This window comes from Halichoerus grypus, chromosome 7 (genome assembly GCF_964656455.1).
Source record: "Halichoerus grypus chromosome 7, mHalGry1.hap1.1, whole genome shotgun sequence".
NCBI classification, from domain to species: domain Eukaryota; kingdom Metazoa; phylum Chordata; class Mammalia; order Carnivora; family Phocidae; genus Halichoerus; species Halichoerus grypus.
This window is the reverse complement of record NC_135718.1, coordinates 140,650,816-140,676,105: the sequence shown is the minus strand read 5'-3', so window position 1 is coordinate 140,676,105 and position 25,290 is coordinate 140,650,816. Positions and strand designations below refer to the sequence as shown.

The following is a 25,290-nucleotide window of genomic DNA, read 5'->3' as shown; positions in this document are numbered from 1 at the left end:
GCTTCTGATCCTCATACAGGGTCTTACACAGCTGATCTCTTTGAGCTGGAATTTTGTTCTCTGTATATTGGGAATAACAGTACTTGTTTCACAGTTATTTTGAGACTTAAAATAAATGAGAGATTATAAAACATATTTAACAGGGCCTGCCAAACAGTATGTAGTCAGTGTTACAGCCATTGTTGTTACTGAATTAACAACGTCTTACCTTCAATATCATATTTTTGGGGAGTGTGGGTTCATAAATTTATTCTTTTAATGCTACAGATAGCTAGACACTTTTATTATTCTCATTATGTCTCATTAACCTCTGTTGTTTAAGAGTATGTCATATGAGTAGAATATTGTCTTGCAATATATTAACTGATTCCTAAGATTATTAAAGAACATGAGAATAACAAATGTCCACCTAAGTCTGGGAGGAAATCCCCCAGTTTTGCAAGAAATATTTAGCTAAGTTATATGACTCAAATTTCTTTAGATAATATTCCTGGAAATTTATCTCAGTTCTCTCCTCTTTGGTTTGTGAGTGGAAAGCATTTATGAAAATTGGAAGCCTGTAACTGACTCCCTAATTCTATATCTCTTCTTATCCAGAGACAAGGTAGAGGAGTGGGTGGGAAGTTAATGTGTGTGTGTGTGTGTAAAGGGAGAAAGAGAGGGAGAGACAGACACACACACACACACACACACACACAGAGGAGAGAGCACTGCTGTAGGGTTGTATTATAAAAGTAACCAAGAAAAACAACCTTGGGCTCAATATACTATCCTGCATTACAAATCAGGTATTAGAGATGCTCAGAAAGCCAGACTGGAAGACAGCTATATCAGAATGCTGTCAGCCTAAGGAGGTTTACATGGAAGTCTTTTGTTCTAACCAGCCAAAGAAGAAAAGAGGAAAATGAGGAAGCATCTTCCTTCATTATCACAACTGACAGTAATGGTTCCTTTTTTTTTTTTCCCCAAACTAGTGACTGACAACTCCCATCAGGCTGGGCTCCCCTACCGCGTGCTGCTATCTTGATGGAGGGACCAGGTTTTCCTTACCACCAGTTTTCTTATCACAATGAAGTTTTTACTATTCAACCATCAGGAGGGTCCCAAGTATTAGAAGTCATAGGGGATGCCTATAAGAAGATGCATCCTTGTTCTCAAAGAACTTACAACACCATGAATAGTTAAGACTCATATGAGGATGCTCATGAGGGAGATTTGTTAAGAAGGCAGCTAGATAGGGTACATATAGTGCACACATTAAGGAGAGTCAGGAGATGCTCCATGTCTAATACAAAATTTGGACAAGGTTTTGATGAAAGGGAGAGCTGTGGATTTCTCTGATGAGGTAGAAAATATTAGAAGCACAAGTAGAAAATTTGTTGAGTAATGTCATTTGGGTGCGGTTGTATCTAAGTGATTCCAGTCTTGAAAATTAATTTGAAAGCACAGGATGGGTTGTTAGTGGTGGTTCATTGCTCACCTGGCCCAAGAAAAGCATGTTGCAAGTTTCGGCTTCTATGAAGAGCAAAAGAGCAATGATGTTCAGGCTAAAGAAAGCCTCCGTTTTTATTAATTATAAGGTCAGAATCTGATTTTCTGGAATCAAAAGGCCGAGCAAGCAATCGTGAAGCAAGGGCTACACAGTGGCAGAGATGAATGCAACCTGACATTCCACGTGCATTGTGGCATAGCTCATTGCTTTCCAGGCATCTGTGGAAAACACACCACATCTCAGGTCTGCCGCCTAAGACGTGTTCTCACTGAACCATAACCTAGCAGTGGTTCTCAAGTTGGAATACCAAATGACAGAAGGAGATGTGGTCAGGAGTTACCTAGACTGTTCCAACATTTTTAAACATCCTGGTGATGATTTGTGGGAAGGATGCATAGACAGGAGAAAAGAAAATCAGGAAGAAGCTGTATTTTTCATTTACAAAATGATACTGGGAGGTTGTCAGAAAAGCAACTAGATAACATACATTAGAACTCAAGAAGCAACAACTGCGTTTTAATTTTCTAATGGGAGAAACCAATAAGGTATAAAGTTCTCAGTTTACACCAGGAGTTAAAAGAAAATCATTGCCTACTTATTGGTTCATTTTGTAAATTGAGATCAATGAAATTCTCTGAACAACAGCATGAAATCAATTGTAAAATAGCATATAATTCATGGCCGGTATTGTAAATTATACTTTGCTTGACAGTAATCGGTGAGGTTTCCATGTGCTGGGATGCATTTCCGTGTAACACGTCTCAGGATGATGCCTGTGGATCCATTTCTAATGCATATTAGAGTGATCTGTTTTTCCCTGTCTACAACTCCCCGTGTTTGATCTTATGCAAATGATGCAATCAAGCAAATGGAAAACAAGATGTTGTTGCTAAGGGGCTCTGACAAACAGTGGCCTTATATGTTTTCAGGGTTCCCCCACCCTCCATTGCCCCGACTCAGATTTGTGTACATACCTGCAATTGTTTGAATCCATTGATCCATTACATTGCCCTTGAAGGGCCTAATCACTTCTGTAGAGACGGATTATCAAATCAGTTGCAGTTAGGCAGGGAAGAGAGAGTTATCATTATAGTCCTCTTTGCTTTACATTATAAATTGGTGGCTTTGTTTATGCTCATTCCCAAAGAATGCCTTAGTCCTGCCTCCCGGGTAACCCTCTTTTTCACTTTTTAAAACTGACTCTTTAAGAAAAACCCTCATTCCGTTTGTTCCTTTTCAGACACAGTATTACTCTTTTTTCCCCCACCTGATGCTGCCTCCCCTTTTCTTACCACAGTTTTTTTCCCCTTTTGCTCACATCTCCTCTTGTTTCACCAAGGATTTCCCAGTCAGGCCACCTGTGCAGCTTCCTGTCCCATGTATCATGTTAGATACTATCCCCTTCTTTTTTTCATGCCTCATTATTCAAAGGATGCTAGTGACACTTCATCTTCTTATGGAAATACATTGAGAATAATCCACTTCGGGGTGGACAGTATAGGCATAAAAATGACTTGGAAGTCACAAAAGCTATTTAATCAGTCTGGCTTTCTTTGCACTATTGAGTTTATAGGTTTTTAGATTCTCAGAATCAAAAGAAAATCCTCAATTCCTATTGTAGCAAAGGCACACTGAACAAAGCAGATTTCCCAGACTAGAAACGTGGCCCACCCAATTTGTGACTGTGTGTGTGTGTGAATTACCTTAAGGAAAATGATTGGAAAAATTTTTAATTCTGCATAGGCTTGAAAAATCTTGGCCATCATAAAAGCATAAATGAGGTACCAGTGAGTGTGGAGCATCTATAAATCTGTCGATAAGACATCTACCTGTATCTCTATTTCTATGTAACTGTTTATATCTTTACTTCTATAGCTACACTTGATAACTGACTTCCCTCCCATAAGATTTCGTAGTAAGAGAATCACAGTCATTCTCAGGGGTCTGCCTCCTGTCCTCTGATGGTGTGAAAGCTTCCAGAGTCTTACATTTGGAGTGTGGCATTTGGAGTGCACTTTCCTTCTCTTTGCAAAAGGATCACTATTGAGATATCTCACTCAGATACAGGATATCCCTTCATTGCTTCCATATCACACTTGGGAAACTTTAAATCCTTGCACTGTTTTCCTCGTCCTGCCTGCCTACATACACCAAGGTCATTTCTTTAGCTGAGATCTGTCACCTCCCTGGGACTCTATCTTGGAAACAGGAGTCAGGGCCCCTCCTCCCAAGAGTTGGTACATGTCTTCTATCATTATTCCATCATTCTGGGAAATCTAAGCTGGTGGAGGCAAGGGAATATGCACTTCTTGGTTTTCCCAACATTATATCTGAACCCTGAGTAGTATCTGTTCCCCTCAATGACTCTGTTCAGGAAGTTTCTCTTGCTCTTTCTGCTCCCTAAACAACTAGCCACATTCTGTTTTATAGGTAGTACCTATTTTATAGATAAACTCTAGATTTATAATTTAATTGAGGGAAATTTAGATAAGAATTTAAAGGAGGGAAAAATGGGGGAGCAGGGAAAGGGCAGAAGGAAATAAAATAGATTACTATGACAGCCATATTGATCTCAGCCCCTGGGGCACTGATATCAAACATTGTAGGGGTTCAGAGGACAGAGCTATACCTAAAGGATCCAATCTTAGACCCCACTCAGTTCATCTAGAGAACCGGCCAAAACATGGGAGGAGGAAAAGAAAAGATCAATACAATGAAGAAAGAAATAAGGGAACAGGACAGTTATTACTGAGGAGTGCCAAGGGTCCCCTTGAAATTGGAAAACCTAAAATTCTAGTAGACTCTTTCAATATGTTCAGCAATATTTCTCATTCACATCTCAGAGGTATGGGAAGCATTAGAGAAATGAGATGGTGAGATTTATCCAGAGCTAGGAATTGGGAGAGCATATATTGAAGTAGGTGGGTGAGGTGAAAAACTCTAGGGAGTGGAGAGCATGGCTCTGAAAGGAGTGATCAAAGATCATATCAAGGAAAATGCAAATGTTGCAAATAGTTTGAAAATGAGAAGGTGCTAAGAGATAGACCCTGTGTGGTGACAAAGGAGTGATTGCATTGATGTGACAAGAAGAAGAGGTGAAAGGCTATCAGTTTGTGGTCGGAGAGGGCAGATTTTAGATTAAGAATCTTGGAAATAGTTCCAAAGATGATCAAGTAGTGGGTATAACTGTGCTGAATGTCGAATAAATGAAGTAGAGGTGAAGGACATTACATTTGAGGAAGTTAAAGTTAAGCCAGATCCAGAGATGAGTCATTATTGAGGATGTTGGAGTTGCCAAAAAGGAATTATAATTGAAAAGAAAACTGAGCCAATGCTGAAGTCATTGAGGAAAGGAGAAGTATGACATAGGAGGTATAAGAGGGCGTGTGTCAGCTAGGTCTACATTTTCTTAAATAATGAATTGATATTGGTAAATTATGGCTGTCCTCTCTCCATCTATACATGTATATACAGGCATATCATAGAATTTGAAAAATATATGTAACTAAACAATAAGTAAGATTTAAATTTTCTTTATGCCCTCACTCTGAGAAAAACGCTGTTGACATTTTGGTGTATCTCTATCCCTATTACTTATGAGCATTCATGTTTGAAAATTACTCTTTGGCATTCAGGCAAACACAAGTTTGCCTTTTTCTTATGTTTTTTTCAATAGTGAATCTCTTTCATCTCACAATTACAGACCCATCATTGACCTAACAATTAATTAAATTCTTGGAGATTTTTAGATGTTATTCTATTTCTGAGAAAAAGTTCGCAGTCTGGCTAAGGGTCATAGAGGTCTCCCACCTGTCTTGCCCATTCATTCACTCAACAAATAAAACTATGCTAAGTAGACATCATATCAGTCCTGGAGATATTGTAGAGTACATGATAGAAAAAAATATATATCTGTCTCCACTCAAGGAGTTTACATCCCCCTGGGAGGGATATAAAGGCAAGAAATAAATAACAGCAATTTCTGCCATGTTTTGGTAATTATAATAAGTAACTAAACAAGGCAATATGACAGAGAGTATCTGAGGATGGTGGTAGCCACACTGTTGGATTATCAAGAGAGAATACCCAGAGGAGGATGAACCTGAAGAATGAAAAAAATTCAGCCAAGTATAGAAGGAGAAAATAGATTTCAGCTAGAAGGAATAGTACCTGCAAAGGCCTGGAGGTGTGACGTTGTAGAGTTAAAGGAACAAAAATATGTCTAGTGTATGGAAGGAATGAGAAGAAGTAGTCAGGTGTTAAGTCAGCTTGTATTTCACTGACCATTATTAGATTTCATTCTAAAAGAAATAGAGGGCCCAAAGCAGTGTATTATTCTGGGGAATCGGAAGATCACTCTTCACTAATGATCTTGCTTCTTTCTTCACTGAGAAAATTGAAGCAGTTATAAGATAAATCCCATACACTCCCATGACCATCTATCCACCAACTAGCATTCATACCCATGTTGTCTGCCTTCGCTCCTATAACTAAAAATTATCTGTCCTTGCTCCTTCTAAGTCCAAATCCTCCTCATTCGTACTAGATTCCATTCTTTCATGTAATTAAGGCAAAGCTCCAATAATTCTCTCCTCTTTCATCATTACTAATTTTGCCCTCTCTGTGGGGTCATTTCCATCAACATACAACACATTTTTAATCTCATTTAAATTATCTTTTTTTAAATCCCTGGGTGCTACTTACCTTCTCTCTATTGTCTCATTTTTCTACTTTACAACAAAATTTCTTGAAAAAGTTGTTTATATTCACTATCTCTGATTCTTCTCTCACTCTCTCACAAACTCAGTTGAGTCAGGCTTTGACACCCATAACTTCATTGAAACTTTATTGCACAAATACCAATGACTGCCATATTGTTAAACAATGGTCATTCTGTAGTCATCTTATTTGAACTATCACCTTTAAAACATTTGATTTATTTGACTTCCAGATACTATAATCCTCTTGTTTTTCTCATACATTACTGGTTGTTCTTTCTTTGTTTTGTTTTGGTTTGGTTTGTTGTTTTGTTTTTTTTTTAGTTGATTTCTGCTTTACTCCCAGAAAAAGAAAAAGATACGAAAAAGATTTGAATCCTTTTACCTTTTCTCTTTTCTATCTACACTTGCTCTATTAGTGTTCCATCCACTTTAAATATAATATATATGATGATGACATCTCAAATTATGTATCAGTCCAAGACTTTTTCTTGAAATTCCAAATTTATATTCAAATTGCCTAATTGACAACTCCATGTTTATCTAATTAATATCTCAAACTTGCCATGTCTGAAACATGAATTCTTTATCTTCCCCTTCAAAACTTGTTTTTTTCTGTGATCTTTTTTAACCAAATTAATGGTTCATTCTTGCCTTTGCTTAGGCCAAAAACCTTGGAGTCAGCTTTGATTCCTCTCTCTCTCTCTCATGCACTACCTACAGTGCACTGAGGAATCCTATAGTTTTGCCTTTAAAACATATCCAGAGATCCTTTTGGAGTGATTTCAGCAAAATGGCAGCATAGGGACTTCTTGGTTCGTTCCACCAATCCCCCAACCCCAGACCCCTGCCCAGAAACATTAATTTGAACAACTATTCACACATAAAATTACCTTCACAAGAGCCAAGGTTTCCAAATAAGGGATTATAGCACTTGGATAAAGCACAGAAATAAGAAAAAATGCATTAAGGAGAGTAAGAAAGATCAATTCACATTACCTCCATTTATCCCTACCCCAAACCCAAGCAGCTCAGTACAGACCAAGACTCTCCCCATGGGAGAAGGAGAGTAAAGTGAACACCTAACTTCACTACCCCAGAGCTGGCCTGTTCAGCACTAGGCTGACTCTTAGGCTGCCTCCCCATATGGAGCCATCATACTACTTGATTTCAAAATATATTGCAAAGCTATGGTGTTCAAAACAGTATGTTATTGGCATGAAAACAGACACAATATCAATGGAACAGAATAGAGAGCCCAGAAATAAACCACGCATATATGGTCAACTAATTTACAACAAAGAGCCCAGAATATACAATGGAAAAGGACAGTGTCTTCAATGCATGGTGTTGGGAAAACTGGATAGCCACATGCAAAAGAATGAAGCTGGGCCACCATCTCACACCATTCACAAAACTTAACTCAGTGCACTCAAGACTTGAATGTAAGACCTGAAACCATAAAACTCCTAGAAGAAATCATAGGTAATAAGCTCCAAGATATAGGTCTTGGTGATGATTTTTTGGATCTGACACCAAAAGCAAAGGCAACAAAAGCAAAAATCAACAAGTGAAACTACATCAAACTAAAAAGCTGCACAGAAAAAAAGAAAATCAAATTGAAAATGCAACCTACTGAATGGGAGAAGGTACTTGCAAATCATATGTCTGATAAGGAGCTAATATCCAAATTGTATAGGGAAATCATACAATAACAAAACAGACAGATAAAAAAAGCCAGTCCTTTTAAAAAATGGACAGAAGATCTGAGTAGGTATTTTTCGAACAGAGACATATAGATGGCTAACACGTACATGAAAATATGCTCAACATGACTAATCATCAGGAAAATGCAAATCAAAAGGATTTGCAATGAGATATCACCTCACATCTGTTAGAATGGCTATCATCAAAAAGACAAAAAATAACAAGTGTTGGTAAGAGGTGGAGAAAAAGGAGCCCCTGTATGCTGTAGGTAGGAATGTAAATTGAATGCAGCCACTATGGAAAACAGCATGGAGGATCCTCAAAAAATTAAAACTAGAAATAAAATATGACCCAGCAATTGCACTTCTGGGTATTTACCCAAAGAAAATGAAAACACTAACTCAAAAAGATATATGTAACCTCATGTTCATTGCAATATTATATATAATAGCCAAGATTTGGAAACAACTTAAGTATTCACTGATGGATGAAGGATAGAGAAAATGTGGTATATACACAATGGAAGATTATAAAATAAGGAAATCTTGTCACTTGCAACAACATGGATGGATCTTGAGGATATTATGCTAAGTAAAATAAATCATATAGAGAAAGACAAATACCATATTATCTCACTTATATGTTGAATTTAAACATAAAATAAGCTTATAGATACAGATACACATCACACACATACACACACACACACACACACAAGGAGGAATGATATTCGGCCGTGTAAAGAGGAATTCCTGCCCTTTGAGACAATATGGATGGACCTTGAGGGCTTTATGCTAGGTGAAATAAGTCAGACAGAAAAAGACAAATACTACATATTTTCACTTACATGTGTAATAAAAAAGCGTAACTCATAGAACTAGAGCAGCATCGTGGTTGCCAAGGGATTGAGGCCAGAGGACCACTCCTTGGGGACAGGAATAGGGAGGTGTCAGTCAAAAAGAACACACTTCCAGCTCTAAGATGAATAAGTTCTGGTGATCTAAGGTATAGCATGGTAAACATAGTTAACAATGCTGTCTTTATACATGAAAGTCATTAAGAGAGTAAATCCTGAATGTTATCACCACACACACACACACAAAGGTAATTATATGAAGGGTATAGAAACGTTAGCTAACCTTATTGTAGTAATCATTTTACAATGTATATGGGTATCAAATCATCACAATGTACATCTTAATCTTATATATGTTATATGTTAATACCTCAATAAAGCCGGGGAAAAAAACCATATCCAGAATCTGACCATTTCTCATTTATGACAAGCCTCCACTTACTTGATTACTACAGTAGCCTCGTAAGTGAGATTTATGCTTATGCTCTTGCTCACTATAGTCTATGTTCCACCCAGCAGCCGGGTTGATATTCATGAAATCCATCTGATCATGCAACAGTTCTGTTCAAAATCCTCTAGGGTCTTCCTAATAGGATCTCAGACTAAAACCCCAAATCTGTGCAAAAACCTACAAGGCTCATGTGATCCAGTCCCTCATTAAATCTCTGATGTCATCTCTTACTTCTTTCTGCCTTATTCGCTCAGCTCCAGCCACACTGGCCTCCTTGCTCTATACATGCCCAGCGTGTTCCTCCTTCCAAGCCTTTGCTCTGTCATCTTTCTTGGAATGGCCCTCTCCACAGAATCCCAGATTTACTCTCACTCTTCCAAGTCTTTGCTCAATATGTCACTTTCCTGCCAAAGACTCCACTGACTCTTGCCTTTTAAAATTACCCAGAACTCCTGATTCTTCTTGCTCTGTTCTATGTTTTCTGTAGCATTTTTCAATTCTACACCACTAACATCCTTAAACCCTGTTGGACGTTTTAGTTAAAGCCATGCTGTCTCCTATCTTCCTCACCCATAACACCTTAGATGGTCTGGGGATAAACCCTAACTATGAATGCAGGACCTGACAGGATTTGGTATTTCAGTCCTGGCTCATCAGTCCTACTGGGCCTCGTAAGTAACATGACCCTCCCACACCTACTTACTTCTTCATCCTGGTCTCTCCCATTCTCCAACTGGCATAAAAATGCCAGTTTCCCAATCCGTGGAGGAGGAGATTTTGTCACAGTAAAAACCAGATATCAATGGTAACCCTGGAACTAATTGCTACAGGAGGCTATTAGGCATTTGAGACAGATATTCCTGGTGAGTTTACGAGTTAGGTGATCAAGGTCACTTTCAAAGTACGGAAGTATATTGGGAAAGGGAGTGGGGCATTCTGTAATAAGGAGATACTGTAAGGTGATGATATCATGATGATGCAGTCTGACCTCACCAGCCTGAGGATGGTACTAAGGATTAACTAGGGTAACTAAGAATTAACTGATTTTTAGATGTGCAAGTCTGTCCCAGCAAACACAGACAAGCAATCATCAGGCCACATTTGAATGGTATGACTTCTTCACCGCCTATAAACTGGGTAGCCAAACCCCTACCTCAAAAAGCTAGAATGTAAGGAAGCAAGAAAAACTGCCCCATCACAGAGTCTGTTTGCCAAAGAACATTGTAGCATCCAGTCTCATTTGCAGCTGACCAAGACAATCTGAAACGGCCAAGAGAGAGGCTCATGCAAAATATGCCAAAGTCACTTGGAATCGACCACATGGAATACAATTTCGGCAGGGGCATGTTCTTTCAGAAAACTTAGATGTACTCTGATGTTCAAATACTACAGCTTTCTCCTAATTGCACTGACTTACCCATTAGGGATTCCTGCTTTACTCTGGGTTCTATGTCCTCCTTGATTTTGTTCCTGAAACCAGACTCAGAGATAAAATCCCTAGCTTCCCCTGCCTCGGGAATGCAAGGAATTCAGACAGATGGTAGAGATGAGAAGCTGCCTCGTCACCAAGTTCCTGCGAATCAGAAGGAGAAAGTGAAGAGAACAGGGGAACGGCAGATAATGTGTTAGCATGTTAATACATTGTACTTTTGGCCAGAATTGGACCTGCTAGTAGGAGCTGTTCTTTGCATGAAATAGTAAATAGAGTTTACACTCATTGTAGCATATGAGACCACTGTTCTCATGATTTTTAACTTAATAACTTTCATAGAACTTATTGGTCCAAATGAAGGTCTGCCAGTTCTGTCTGACTTGCGCAGACATGGTGAAGCTGTTCCTGTCATGTCTCTAGCAGTCCCGGGCCATACCAGTGCCGTACCCCTTTACCCCCAGCTTCAAAGTGTCCTTGTAACATGTCTTCTGACCACATTGCTGGAGGGTGGCCACCTCAGCCGGTACCACTGAATAGCAGTAGGATAAAATTATAACAAGAACAAGTTTGAATCCAAAGCATTATCAGTCTCTTCTTGATGACCACTCTTTTGGTCTAGAGTAACTATATTTAGTGTAAAATTATTATTTTTGCCTTTTTTTTGGATGATCTACATGTTTAACCAACTCACTGTACTTTGCATGAAAATCAAAGTGTTCTTTTCTAGTTTACTTTTGCTATCAGTGTAATACAAAATCTATTTCCCTAAATTAGGTTGTATCTCATTAGTCTTTTAAATGTAGAATTGTAATGGTTCAAGGTTAATGAGATTTAAATATATGTGTCACTTAAATTGAGACTAACTTATTTCAAAAATATTCCAGAAAATAGAAATTTCTTCTAGTAGTATAAAATTATGAATGATATTTAAATCTTGGTAAAGTTGACTGCACTTTGGTTAGATTCATCAATAAAATAATGGTTGAGTACCTTTATAACTGAAGTACTCAGGGCATTTCGGAATTGAATTAGTAAATTACAGATTGGTTTATTCTAATGCAAGGGAAAATGATATCCATTAGAAAGGCCAACAGGAAGAAAGTACTAGGGAGGTTCATGGGAGGGAGAGATCACTATCCCACTCTCTCAGTCATTGTTCATACCCAGCTCAACTGTGTCTTGATCATCTCATTCATTAGTTCGTTATTCATTTATTCAAACATATATTCAGAACCTACAATGTGCCAGGCACTGTGCTAGATACTAAGAATGAAAAATGAATCCTTCCCTCACAATGTTCAGCTTAGTGGATCAGATAGTCACGTAAACAAATCATTATGATAGTGTTACAATGCTATGCACAGGGTGTGTGTAAATCTGGGGGAGCCAAATCCATGGAGAGGACAAGAGCTCCACCTTGTGCCAGGGGTCACGGCAGGATGTGTTAGGAACATCTTAAGAAAGAAACAGGTTTTTGCATTGAGCTGGACAACTTGAAGGTCAAATAATAGGTGGTCAGGTGGACAGGACAAAGGAGTTAGGCAAAAGGAATTACAAGCACAAAGTCATTGTTGCAAGTTATTCATTTGCATTTCAAAAGCAACTTCCCTTGTCTTCAAATATGCTTTAAAAATCATTTAAATGTCTCATTTATTTTTTAGCAGAGTGGCTGAAGTAACTCTAAACTCAGAAAATGACTTATCTGGTCGTAGACATTCAAGAGGATGGTCAAATTGTTAAAATGAAAAAGTTAAAGCAAGAGTTTGACTGACACTTATCTATTTAAAAATAACTGTAGTATATTTAAAGGATAAAACAGCCTATATCTTACTGCTATTGATTTTTAGGGTTATTGATTCTTGTTTTAAGCTTTACTTTAACAGTTCTAAGAAGTGGGAATGTAGAGGAGGAATTGGATCACCTGAATAAAAAATATAATGGTATATAAATTCTTTTTTTCCTCCACCCTCTAGATTTAGCAGTATTTACACCCCACCAGTTTGTACTCAGTGCCTGCACACATGTGGGATGTACAAACAGTTCCCTGGTCATACTGTACACGGCACAGCTTCCACCAGAGCACGTGGATTCCCCACTTCTGACCGTCCTGGATTCTAGAACTATATATGTACAGTAAGTAGAAATGTTGTCTCTGTCCCACATTGGTTTATGCAAGAATCCCAGTGAGCTCAATCAAGGGAAGGGCTTGTGACATAAAATTAATTTTATTGTGATGAAATGCATAGAAGTGATTAGTTCAGTGGTTCTGGGAACCTTTGATTATCACTTGCCAACTTAATTTCCATTTCGTCTCCATGCAATCAGGCTTAGCTACATACGTACACAAATTCTGTGCAAACTTCAATAAAGGGAAACTGACCACTTACAGGACTGCCTCGGGCTTTCTGTAGGGGAGGTGTTATCCGTGATGAGTTGGAATTAGAGTCTAAATATTTATTTTCTTTTTGAGTATACACTAAGACCTTCTTGTTCCCCTGCAGTTGAAGTCAGAAAGGAACTTTCACATATAGGCATGTTCAGATTATTTTTGATATGAAATGATTCTAACCCATTTCCTAATCTCTGAGGTACAAGGTATACTGTCATACTGAATTGAAATTTAACAAACCTCTCCTGCCACCAATTAATACTTGTTTACATTCATCTCTGTTGGTCTCAGTTTTCCCATCTGGAAAAGAAGAGTTTGGGCTGAGTAAATTAGGATATTCGTTCAAGCTGGGAAACATTATGATCCATACCCCATTGTTCCAGGTCTGAGATGTCCTGTTGGCTTTCAGTGCTGCCCTAAGCTGAGCCCGCATTACTTATGCCAAAAGATTTCCCACTACTCTAACTATTTCTCAGTTTACCTGTTTCTATCTGTTTTACGATTTGTCCGGCTCATGTTCACTGACACATTGTAAGGTGTATGTGGAATATCCTCTACTTTTCCTTGTGCCTACCATATCCGATCCATCAAGTAGACAGTCTTCTGTGGCTAGGTAGTGTCCCACCTTATCCATGAAGTTTGATTTGACTACTTCAGCACTTCAGTCCTCAGCTTCTCTGTATTCTAGAGTTGCATGTTAATTTGACATTAGATGGCTGCATTTTTTCAAGACAATTATGTTATTTCTCTCTCTCTCTCTCCCATTTCTCATAAATTCTCAAATGTTCTACTTCTCTCAATTTTTGTTCTATGGCTTAAGTTCAAAATTAAATATTCACACATTTTTTATATTATTAGCTAGTTGAAATTATAAGTAACTAGAAAGTAGGCACTATGCCATATTTTCTTTAGACCATTCAGAAGAGACATTTAATAACTACTTGGGTTTTTTTTTTTTTTAAGGTTTCAGTGTGTGTGTGTGTGGTGAGTGGCATAAATCCAAGTTCATATGCGTCTTTTAAAAATCTTGCACATTTCAGGTTTGACTTGAATGAATGATGGATAGTCATGCTATATTTTTCCATTCCCAGGTGGAAACAACCAAGAAATGTAAATGGGATTCTGGAGCGCTATATATTATATATTTCAAATCACACACATGATTTTACAATTTGGGATGTCGTCTATAACAGTACAGAACTTTTTCAGGATCACCTGCTACAATACTTGTCCCCTGGTAATAAATATCTCATCAAGCTGGGAGTAAGTTCATTTTACTCTACCACTTTCTCTTCCCTTCTCTTGCTGCTTCTTTCTTCCTTTGTCCCATCTTCTCTCTCTTGTTCACTTAAAAAAAAAAAAAAAAAACCCAAACCCAAAATTTCTGTATTGCTATTGAGACTGAAAACGTACTTCACACCGTAAATGGGAATGTGATCTAATACCTACATATTTATTTTGTATTACACAGAATGATGGCATAACAATCTGAGTCATTAGATTTTTCCCAAATCTAATTTGGGATTATCAGAAATTATTTCTTCTTTGTTATTTCCAGAATGTCATAATTGGTAAGGGCTTTTTCTAAAGTGCCTGAATTAATAAGGTTATTTCCCTATGGAGCTTGTTTTCATTTGGAAAACAATGTATGGTATGAAAATTTAGGTCTTATATTTTAAAATGATGGTCTAAGTGATCCCTAAATATTCTGGATTGTTATGATTGTTATTATAGTCTGGTTTACATTACACTTCTATCTCAAAAGAACAGTCACTTAATAAAAACCCTAGAATCAACATACTTTAGAGGTCTTTAGACAGACAATAGCATTTTTTAATGCAAAATAGCACTTTTATACAAAGGTCTTCTAAAAGACCTTGATATTACTGTGAAATTTATACTCAGTGGTTCCTTTTGTTTTTTGATGAAATATAATCTTTTTTAAGTTTAATAGCACATCTGAAAATAACTGAATATAAACATGAGATTGTCCCTATTTGTTTTAAACACACTCTTCATTTTATAGTAATACCTATATAAGGATATTTGCTTTGATAAATGCCATAGAAAATATTCTGCTCTTGATTATGAATAAATTTACATTTATGTAGACACTGTGTATGCATTCATTTTACTTAACATGCTCTTGAATGCTCTAAATATTATACCATGAGAAAATAAACTACATTCAACTATTGCTTACTGTCTGACCTGACATCCCAAAACAAGGGCAATCAGACAATATTAAAAATCCTATTCAGAATTGACTCTATGTGCCTAGGTGTTCAGCACGCAGATGGGCTTATGAAGCAGCATCTTTGATTACTTAGTTGTATTACTCAAGATGTAAGAAAGGTATTACCTTGATTTTCAAAAACTAATACAGAAATCCACACTATTTGCAAAACAGTGGTAATATCAAAACCAGAAAAGACTCTATTGCTTAGAAGAAACCAAAATTAAACAGAAATTGTTGTGCTCTTAGTTTTTATCAGGAGGCAAATGTCATGAAACAAAGTTCTACTCCCCAGGTAATTTTTAGGATATGCTGTGCAATCAGTGTAAATCCACTCCAATCTCCTATGTTTTATACATCTGTAATATCTTGAAAAATGAATACCACTAGATTGGGAGGCTGCTTGCCTGCATTTCAATTCGGATTTTGCTACCAACTGTGTAACCAAAGGCAAATTCACTTAATTGCACTGATTTTTATGTTCTTTAAGCCTAAAATCAGGGCTTTGAACTAAATGATTTTTAATGTCTCTTTGAGCCCTAAAATTCCATGACACTAAATCATTCTGTGATCCCAAACAATATTCTACGGAATCAAATGAGATCTGTCAGCCATTGTGTAATGTTGATGCAGAACGTCATAAAGATGTGGAAGTCCTTGCCCTAACTCTTGTTAGGAAAATAAATTTGCTCACATTATTTTTGATTTCGCAGTATTTAGTAGTGGAGAAAATACACTAATATATTTCAGGAAGTAGTCAATTAAGTTTTTTACCTAACTCAATAACCAGTAAAATAAGTGAACCAGAACATTTTAGGTTCATCTTGGTTAATTGAAGGGTTATTGTATATTTCACAGTTTCCACATAATAACTAGCTTTCAAGGTCATTAGATTAGTAGATGGAGATTAGGTTCTCAGCCAAGTGCAGTTGTCTTTATAGATAGTCTTAGCATGTTGAAAGTTCTGGAAAATAAAACATACAGATGGCCAAGCCCTTAAGAATAGAAGACGATACATGAGGATTCAAGCCACTGTGATTTACTCTAGACTCAGAGACAGTATATTACTTCAAGTGGCTTCATTTAATTTTTCCTGTTAACTGGATTATACACTCGTGAAGGGTAGAGACAGCATCTTTCAAAATTCCATCTGCTGAGTCAAGCACAGTGTTTGGTAGAAACTGGAAGCTCAGCAAACAATTCTTGAATGAATGGATGAATGAATGAATGCTAAGTATATATATTTCATAAAGAATCTGAGACTTCTGATATGAATTAAATGATTTGCTATAAGGTGTCAGAATTGGGGACTGTGTGGATCCAAGCATATACTTTTTCTACTGGAAGAGACAGCATAACGTGTCACTACACTCAACAAATGGTATTGTGGAGTGTGGTAGCTCTGAATAAAGATAATAAGTCAGCAATTAAATAAAGAAGCTAGTAATACAGACTAGTAGCAAGATATGTACGGCTTGATAATTTTCATATTACAGCTAGACATTTGCCTCTTGATGAATGTTAAATGTTAAATATCTTTACTGGAAAGATTCTTGGAAATGATGAGCTTAATTTTTCAAAGTATCATTTATATATAACATGGCCTTGTTCCTTTTCTTCATACTTTAAGGTATGCTGCATTCTTAATATCCTCAGAGCCTACTTATCTGAAAACAAACTATTGAAAAAGAGAATGCTAGTTTTGGATGTTCCTAATAGTCATCATTTCAAAATAATTGATACACATTTATTAATTACTCATTTCCTTTACCAAAATTCAATCCCCTATTTGATCAGAAGTTACTGGACATTTCAGGGTGGTACTATGACTTTGGCACTTAACAAAAATGGCTGTAACTGAGAAAGCTATAGGAGATGGGTTGAAATGCCTTATTGTAAAGGCTCAGAGGCTTTCAAAGACCTTGCCATTTCATAAAAGCATTTTTAATTAATCCCGCTATTTTGTTTAGTTTTTCCGAACCAGAATTTTAATCAGCATTCAGTTGCATTGCATGCAGTGGCCTCCGGTGCTGGTAGGTCAAACAAGATACTGATTGCTCTGATTTCATTTAGATAATATCAGTTAGATTTGACCAATCAGAAGCAACTTTAAGAGGATTTTTTTCCTTATTTAGGAACTGCTCACTTCGCACCTCTAAATGCATGCAAAAAGAATGCGGAAAAAAACAAAATAAAATATTTTGCAGGTAATTCTTTATCAATTCTGTTTTATTTGCAAGAAAAATTCTCTCGTAAACTCCTTGGATTCTTAGAAAGCTCCTTTGTCAAATTATGAGTTTATGGATCTTAGATGACATAGCCCATAGCCCAAAGATCAGTCCTTCCAAACCAGAGGATGTCTTTACTTATCCCAAAAGGCATCCTAAAATTCTCAAAACAAAGTAAATTTCAATTCACTTTTTATTTTTAAATATATATAATTACATGTCTTATAATATTTCTTTGGGGAGAGTTAGCTGGGGACAATTCTTAGGACATAAAAAAATAATAGTGACAAGTAGACTATCTGAATTAAATCCCAGTGTATTATGGGTTTAACAATAAGATGCTCCAACATTTTTCCCCTCCTAAGGAAAAAAAATCTAGAAACTGCAAGTAGATAGATTTCTCTCTCTGAGGACTAAAAAGAATGCTCTTGCCATCATTTTCCTTTGATAATTCGGCTGTCCCACTTGGCCTCTTTTCCTGCCGTATTTTCTAGTGGACTTTTAGTATGTTTGAAATGTCTTTTTTTAATTTTTCTATTTTAATGTTCAGGTAGTTATTTCTTGGGCTAACAATGACATGTCCTAGAGCTTTGAGTCATGGTTTGGCCACAAGCTCAATTGATTCCTCTTTATTTGCAAAGATTCTGTTCTCAGGAAGAGGATAGTTTATCTCTTCCATATATATGCACACACTGCAGCTGAGAATTAGAGGGAACCCACAGAGGTTAATTAGGTCCCAATCTTAATGCAATTTCATGCCCAAGCCACAGTTTAACCCATCAGAAACTTGCTTATGCTGATGAGAAATTATCCTGAAGATATAGGGCTACTGTTGTATTCTTACAAGGGAAGGTGAGATTGAGCTCCATGTCTACTGACCATTTAATATTTATACTTGTAATAAAGAACTTGAAACAACTTGTTAAAAGAATTTGAGACAACTTGTTAAATAGTATACTGCAACATAAGAAAATATCTTTAAAAATAAGTCAACTCTCTCTTATTTATAGGAAAAAGAATTTCAACTGTGTTAATTATCAAAAGGTTGTTCCCTTAATATCAAGCTGAAAAGCAAGGGACAGGCCCAAAGAAATGAAAAGATGTTTTAATTTTTTATGCTAGCAATATCTACATTCCCTGAAAATGGACTAAATGCCTATCTGCTTTTGACATTGTCCTATGATTTTCCTTCATTTTCTTAATTGGTTTTCAGTAAATTTTAGGGCTTTTTGAAATATTTTTAAATTTGATTGTGTAAATTACAACTGGAACCTAAAGAGATACTGAACAAAGGTTAAGTGTAATTTTCAAATATCTGTGTTATATAAAGATATGATTGCTAATATTTGCTAGCAAATATAGTCTGGAAAAGCCCTGTGTGTCTGTCTCCGCTTCCTGGAACAATATTTATCCAATAAGTTAGGTAGCAGAGATATTTTCCTAATACACTCAAACATTTATTTTGGAATTACTTGTAGTTAATTATGAGAGTACACACAAAAGTTTCCAGATTTTTTTTTTTTTAAGATTTATTTATTTGAGGGTGAGGGAGGGGGAGAGAGAGTACACGTGCATGCGATCAGGGGGAGGAGCAGAGGGAGAGGGACAAGCAGACTCCCTGTTGAGCCCAAAGCCTGACGCGGGGCTCGATCCGGCGACCCTGAGATCATGACTTTAGCTGAAATCAAGAGTTAGACACTCTGTTTAACATAACAATAAAAAATTAAAAAAAATAAAATTAAATAAAATTAAAAAAAAAAGAGTTAGACACTTAACCAACTGGACACTTAACCAACTGAGCCATCCAGGGCCCTCCCAGGTATCTTTAGCATCCATGTTTTCATTTATGGCATTAGTTAATACCTTATTAGGGAATGGGAAGATTCTGCGATCACTTGAAGTTTGCTGGCCGTGTAATGAGCCCATTTCCTCTGGCACATAAGTAAGTGATTTGACCCTTTAAGCTATTAAAAGTCATTCAACAACTGCTATGTTGCTGATATATGAGAAATACTATTTTATTCAATTTCACATTATGTTGTACTTTAAATATATTGGTTACACTATTGCAATAAAGGCAATTATATTTGCTGTGGATCTTTTCTTTTACTCCAAATCACTTGTTTTTATCCTGAAGTAATTTCAGTCTCTATTATTACCCTCATGTAGTGTGCACACACACGTGTGTGTCTGTGCATGCGTGCACTTAATTCCTTCTAGGAAACTTTGTGCAAGGCTGATTTCATCAAGGTTATTCACCCAGGCAGTAGATGCCCTATCTCTAGGCTCTAACATAGGATGTACTTATAATTCATACATGCATACGTTTGGGTTATTTTCTAATTATCAGAGATGGCTGTCTTGTGTCCTGAAAAGCAAACTAATTAAATGTCAGACCTCAGCACTGAAACAAATTTATCTGGTGTTGGGGGTTGGGAGGGGGGGTGGATCAAGAAAACTGTATTTCAAAGTATCTGGAACTCTTGTTATGAATTCTCTGTTTCCAAGGTTCTGGACCCAGAAAACTTTTGCGACCCAGAGTGAAATGTGGTTTTTGCATTTCTCCTCAGGCTTGCACAAGGGGTGGGTGCACCGTGAGCGAGGCCAGTGAGGCCCTAACTGATGAGCAGGCACCCGAAGGTGTGCCAACTCCCAAAGCACACTCCTATTCACCTCACTCCTTTCACATCTCCTGGACGGAGCCTGAATATCCAAATGGTAAGTGAACTCTTTTAGCCTCAAGTTAAAAAGATGATTAGCAAAGGTAAATTAATATTCTAAATGGCAGCTTATATGTGGTGCTTAATTTTTAATGATCATTTTAGCACATAAAATACTTGAGATAGTATCATTGTCTGTAGTTGGGAGATTGTAGTTTTTAGGCTAACACACAATTTTGGTGGCTCAAAAGTGCTCCCTTTTGATAGTTCTTGTGTACTGCATCTTATTGCTCAATACGTTCCAGGAGAGGTGTAGAGAACAGATGAGGATTCCCAAAGTGCTATTGTGACAGTGACATTATATTTTCAGTGACTTTCTGTTTCTGACAGTCCTGAGTTCATTCTCGGAGAGGTAGAGAGAGATAGAAAGTCCATGCACATCATGTATTTCAAAATGCTTTTGGTTGAATAAGTTTATCTTAGAAGAGACCAGTTGGAACTCTGTATTTTAATATATTATATGTAAATATGTCAGCATGCAGTTTTTAAACAGTGCATATGTTAAATATATATGTATTTATACTTGTTTAACTTCAAGTTGGTTGTGTATATTTCTAAGTGATATATACATCTTTGCATAGTTTAGAGAATTACATGAGTCAGTTAAAGTTGGCTAAAATAAAATCTTATTATAAAGAATTTGCAATAACTTGGAGGTAGAAATTATTTTTCTTTATTCATTTATTGGAAATATCTTTAAGTTTCACACAACATACTGTCATTGTTCCACACTGATGGAAACTTATGTAACATCAAATTTTGTTCCCTTTAAGACAAACGTCAAGACTTTTAATATCCTAGAAATTGTTTTAAGTAGTTTGTTACTGAAAATTGAGATGGCCTCCTTTAGCATAGCCAAAAAGAATGGAAGAAAAAAACTGTAATTTTATTAGTTTGTCTTATGTTTACTATGATATTAATTATTCCAGTCATCTCATTTTAATTAAACTTTTGGCAAATGCATTAGATATATTTGAGGTAATGGAGAGAGTTCAAATAATTAGAGTGAGTGATTATCTCTGCTATTGAAGTGATTCCTGTACTGTTATAAATTTCCTAATAAAAAAATAAATGGATCTCTATTTGATACTTATATGAAACAGTAAAAAAATCTTGTCATATTGGGGCGCCTGGGTGGCTCAGTTGGTTGGGCGGCTGCCTTCGGCTCAGGTCATGATCCTGGAGTCCCTGGATCGAGTCCCGCATCGGGCTCCCTGCTCGGCGGGGAGCCTGCTTCTCCCTCTGACCCTCCCCCATCTCATGTGCTCTCTCTCATTCTCTCTGTCTCAAATAAATAAATAAAATCTTTAAAAAAAAAAAAAAATCTTGTCATACTTCGTGCTCCACAAATGCATCTAGCCCATAGGTGGCAATGAAAATGTTAGTGATTTATTCCAATTGGATTGCTGTTAAATGCCATTACATGATTTGCATCGTAGAGCATTTTCCTTCATACCATTGGTTGTAGCACCTGGAACTGAAACTGTACTCAGAATCCTAGGTGGACAAGAAAAATACTTTCTACATTTCAGGGAATACTTGCATACTATGTTTTGTGCATTTACAAGCAGTTTTAAAATGTATTCACTGAACCAAAAAGAATTTGAGAGGTTTTGGAGATTTATGTAAACACTTTCATTGTATTCTAGTCTTGTGTTTAATCACATCAGAATTTTCAAAATTTTTATTGTGGGGCAATGGTTAGACATTTAAAAAGTAATAGTGTTCATTTAAAAAGAAAATAGCAACTTTCACGCCACCTACTTCTCTCTTCACTTGCCCCAAATTTTCCAGTGTTTGATTTTTATTGTCTATCATCTGGAGAGGGAAAATCTGATTGTTGGAAAACACCTTGTCCCTCTATTTGTTTTTAAAGCCCCCATACTTCCCCCTAAAAAACTAAAGAATAAAATCCAAATTCTTTAGTCTGGTATTCAGGTCACTCCCAACTTATGACTCAACCTGCATTTACAGAGCCTTGTAACACATGTTCCTTTCTAGAATACTTATGGCTTACTGTAGGGTTGCAAGACCTGGGTGTGGAGTCAAATAGGCCTAGAGACAAATATTATCTCTGCTGTGTAGTAGTGTGTTACTTTGGGAGATAGACTAAATTCCATGAGTCCCAGTTCTCTTGATTATAAAATTGGCATTGACAACCCCTATTTTCTTTCCATCTTTACTGTGGAAATCTAACTCATTCCTCAGAACTAAATGTGGGCCTCTTTTTTTTTTTTTTTAAGATTTTATTTACTTATTTGAGAGAGAGTGAGAGCACAAGCCAGAGAGGAGCAGAGGGAGAGGGAGAAGCAGACTCCTTGCTGAGCAGGGAACCCAACTCGGGGCTCAATCCCAGGACCCTGAGATCAGGAAACCTCCACCTGGATTTTTATTACCCTTTACATTCAACATATCCAAGTTGATTTCTCCACATGTTCTCTGCCCCTCTACCTGCCTTTTCTCCTGTGTTCCTCCTCTTCCTGATTAGCACAACCCAGTCACATGAGCCAGAAACCTGGGTGGCATTCTTGACTTCAACCCTGGCTCACCCCTGACTTGTCTTACCACATGACCCTCAACTGCACTCCTCTAAGGAAGGTCACTGATATTTTTCACCCAGATAACTTCAAGAGCTTCCTCATACCCTGCAAAAATCTGAATTGGTTCATTCAAAGTCTATTTTTTGATGACCTACTGCTAGGTGCCATCATTCTGATGATACCAAGATGAATTTGCGTAATCCCTGATCTTAAGGATATTAGGATTCCTTAGGGGAACAAATAATCACAAGGTAGGGATATGAATAAGGTGCCAAATGTATGGAGAAGAAGTTCCCTGAGGAACCCTATGGGATGTGGAAGTGTCATCCCTCTGGGTCTCCATTAGGTGTGGCAGGTCCAGAGATACATAGGCATTTAGACTGTCATGTTGTGAAACAGATGCTTTTTGCATGGTTTTGCACATGCTGGGATCAGGATTATTAACATGGAAAAAAATATGGAGAAACAATAAACACACTTTCAGTAATAAGAAGTATGTATATTTCCAAAATATATGCCCATATGTGACAAAATGTGAGAGATATAAAAGGTTCTGATATAAATGTCTAGTTCTTGCCTATCAAGCAAATGGTCACCTTTAGACAGCATGGCTTAGGAAATAGACTCTCTGCTTTTCATAAATGATTCTGATTTAAACAGTCACTTTCTACTCATCAGAATCTTGTGATATCCTGACCCAGTGGCTAAGAGAATGGCGTCTTGTCCTTCTGATTGCCATTTTCTTCTTTGTCTCCCAACCTGCTCTACTTCACAGCTTGTGCTGGGAAGCTTGCTCTTTGCTTCAGGACATGCCTCATGTGCTCTGAGAATTTTTCCTGTCCTGGAACTTTTTGTTCTGTGCTCTACCAGCAGTTCTAAGAATAGGGCCTGACCCACATAATAGATGCTCAATTAAAACTTTGCTGATTAGCACTACCAAAAGAAAAAAATAAATGCACAGAAAATAACAAATGGTGGCAAGGAAGTCAAGAAATTAGAACCGTTGGGCTGTTGGTGGGAACATAAAATGGGGCAGCCACTATGGGAAACAGTATGGAAAATTCCTCAAAAAATTAAAAATAGAATTACTATGTGCTCCAACAATCCCACTTCTGGGTATTTATCCAAAAGAATTGAAAGCAGGATCTTGAAGAGATACTTGCACACCCACAGTCACTACAGCATCATTCACATTAGCCAAGAATTGGAAGAGATCCAAATGTCCACAGATGGATGAATGGATAAACAAATATATATATACATACACACAATGGAATATTATTCTGCCCTTGAAAAAAGAAATTATCACATGCTACAACATGGATAAACCTTGAGGACATTATGTTAACTAAAAGAAACCAGTCACAAAAAGACAAACACTCCATGATTCCACATAGAAACAGGAAGTAGAATCTGGCAGGGGGTTCGGAGGGGGAATGGAGAGTTGCTGTTCAAGGAATATAGTTTCAATTTTGCAACATGAAAAGGTTCTAGAGATCTGTTATACAACAATGTGCATTTAGTTAACAGTCTGTACTACACATAGAAAAATAGTTATGATGGTAAGTTTTAGGTTATGTGTTTTTTTTACCACAATTTTAAAAATATGATGTAGAGAGGATATAATAAAATGCAGTAAACTTTTAAACCAGAAGAAGAAAAGGTTAAGGGCTGTGTTAGTTTAAACAAACAAAAGATTCAATTAATAATCACTTAAAGATAGATACATAAAATATACATTTGTTAAACCAGAGTGAGATCATTCTGTCTTGTGTAACTTGTTTTTCTCACTTAGTGTGGTGGAGACATTTTTCCATGGCAGTTAAGCAGACAGAGCCCAGCTTCAATGTTTCAAAAGGCAGTGGAGTCCCACTGAATAAAACCACAGCTTATGAGACCCGTGTTTTATCAGTGGATATTTATGTTTCCATGATTTTGCTATTATAATGCTACATGCTGTTAATTGCCTTCTACCAAGTAGTCTGTAAGTACTCGGTCTTTATCACTTGATTAACACCTAAGGCTTTCTTTCCTTCAAACGTGTCCTACTGAATTCTAGTCCCTTGCTTCACTTACCTGCAAAAATGGTGGTGTGACACTCCAGCTCTCTTTCTCTAATCAGAGCGCTTGGCATCCATATTCCCTCTGGCAAAGGCGTTCTCCGCAGCCTGCTATTTCAGGCAGGATTTTAAAACCTGAATGAGAGCTACTTTTAGGAAGATAAGAACCCTTTATTGTGTAGCACCTGGACCTTTCCTTTGTCATACCATCAGCCATCAGTGAGAAGGGGCACAAAGGATTACTGTCTAATAAATTTGTGACCTGTGTTGTGAAGATTACAATTGCATAATTAGAATAATGCTTTTGAGAGCTTCCAAATTCTCATGAGCCATATTGCCTTTCAGAAGCCTAGGCCTTAGAATCTGTAAATATGTTTTTTCCTCACACTTGAAGTCCCCCTTTCTAAAATCAGCATCAATACTGACTATACCAAACTTATTCCTCATTACCTAGCATAACG

At 37.0% G+C, this 25,290-nt stretch overlaps 1 protein-coding gene across 1 annotated transcript in view; it reads left to right on the top strand.

Moving 5' to 3' along the window:
* The window catches only part of USH2A (usherin), a 687,474-nt gene that overhangs the window by 334,124 nt on the left and 328,060 nt on the right, over positions 1-25,290 (top strand). Inside the window, exons 32-34 of the mRNA XM_078078672.1 lie at positions 12,630-12,789; positions 14,137-14,308; positions 20,080-20,227. Of these exons, the coding sequence (XP_077934798.1) occupies positions 12,630-12,789; positions 14,137-14,308; positions 20,080-20,227 (480 nt within the window). The remainder of the gene's footprint in view (positions 1-12,629; positions 12,790-14,136; positions 14,309-20,079; positions 20,228-25,290) is intronic.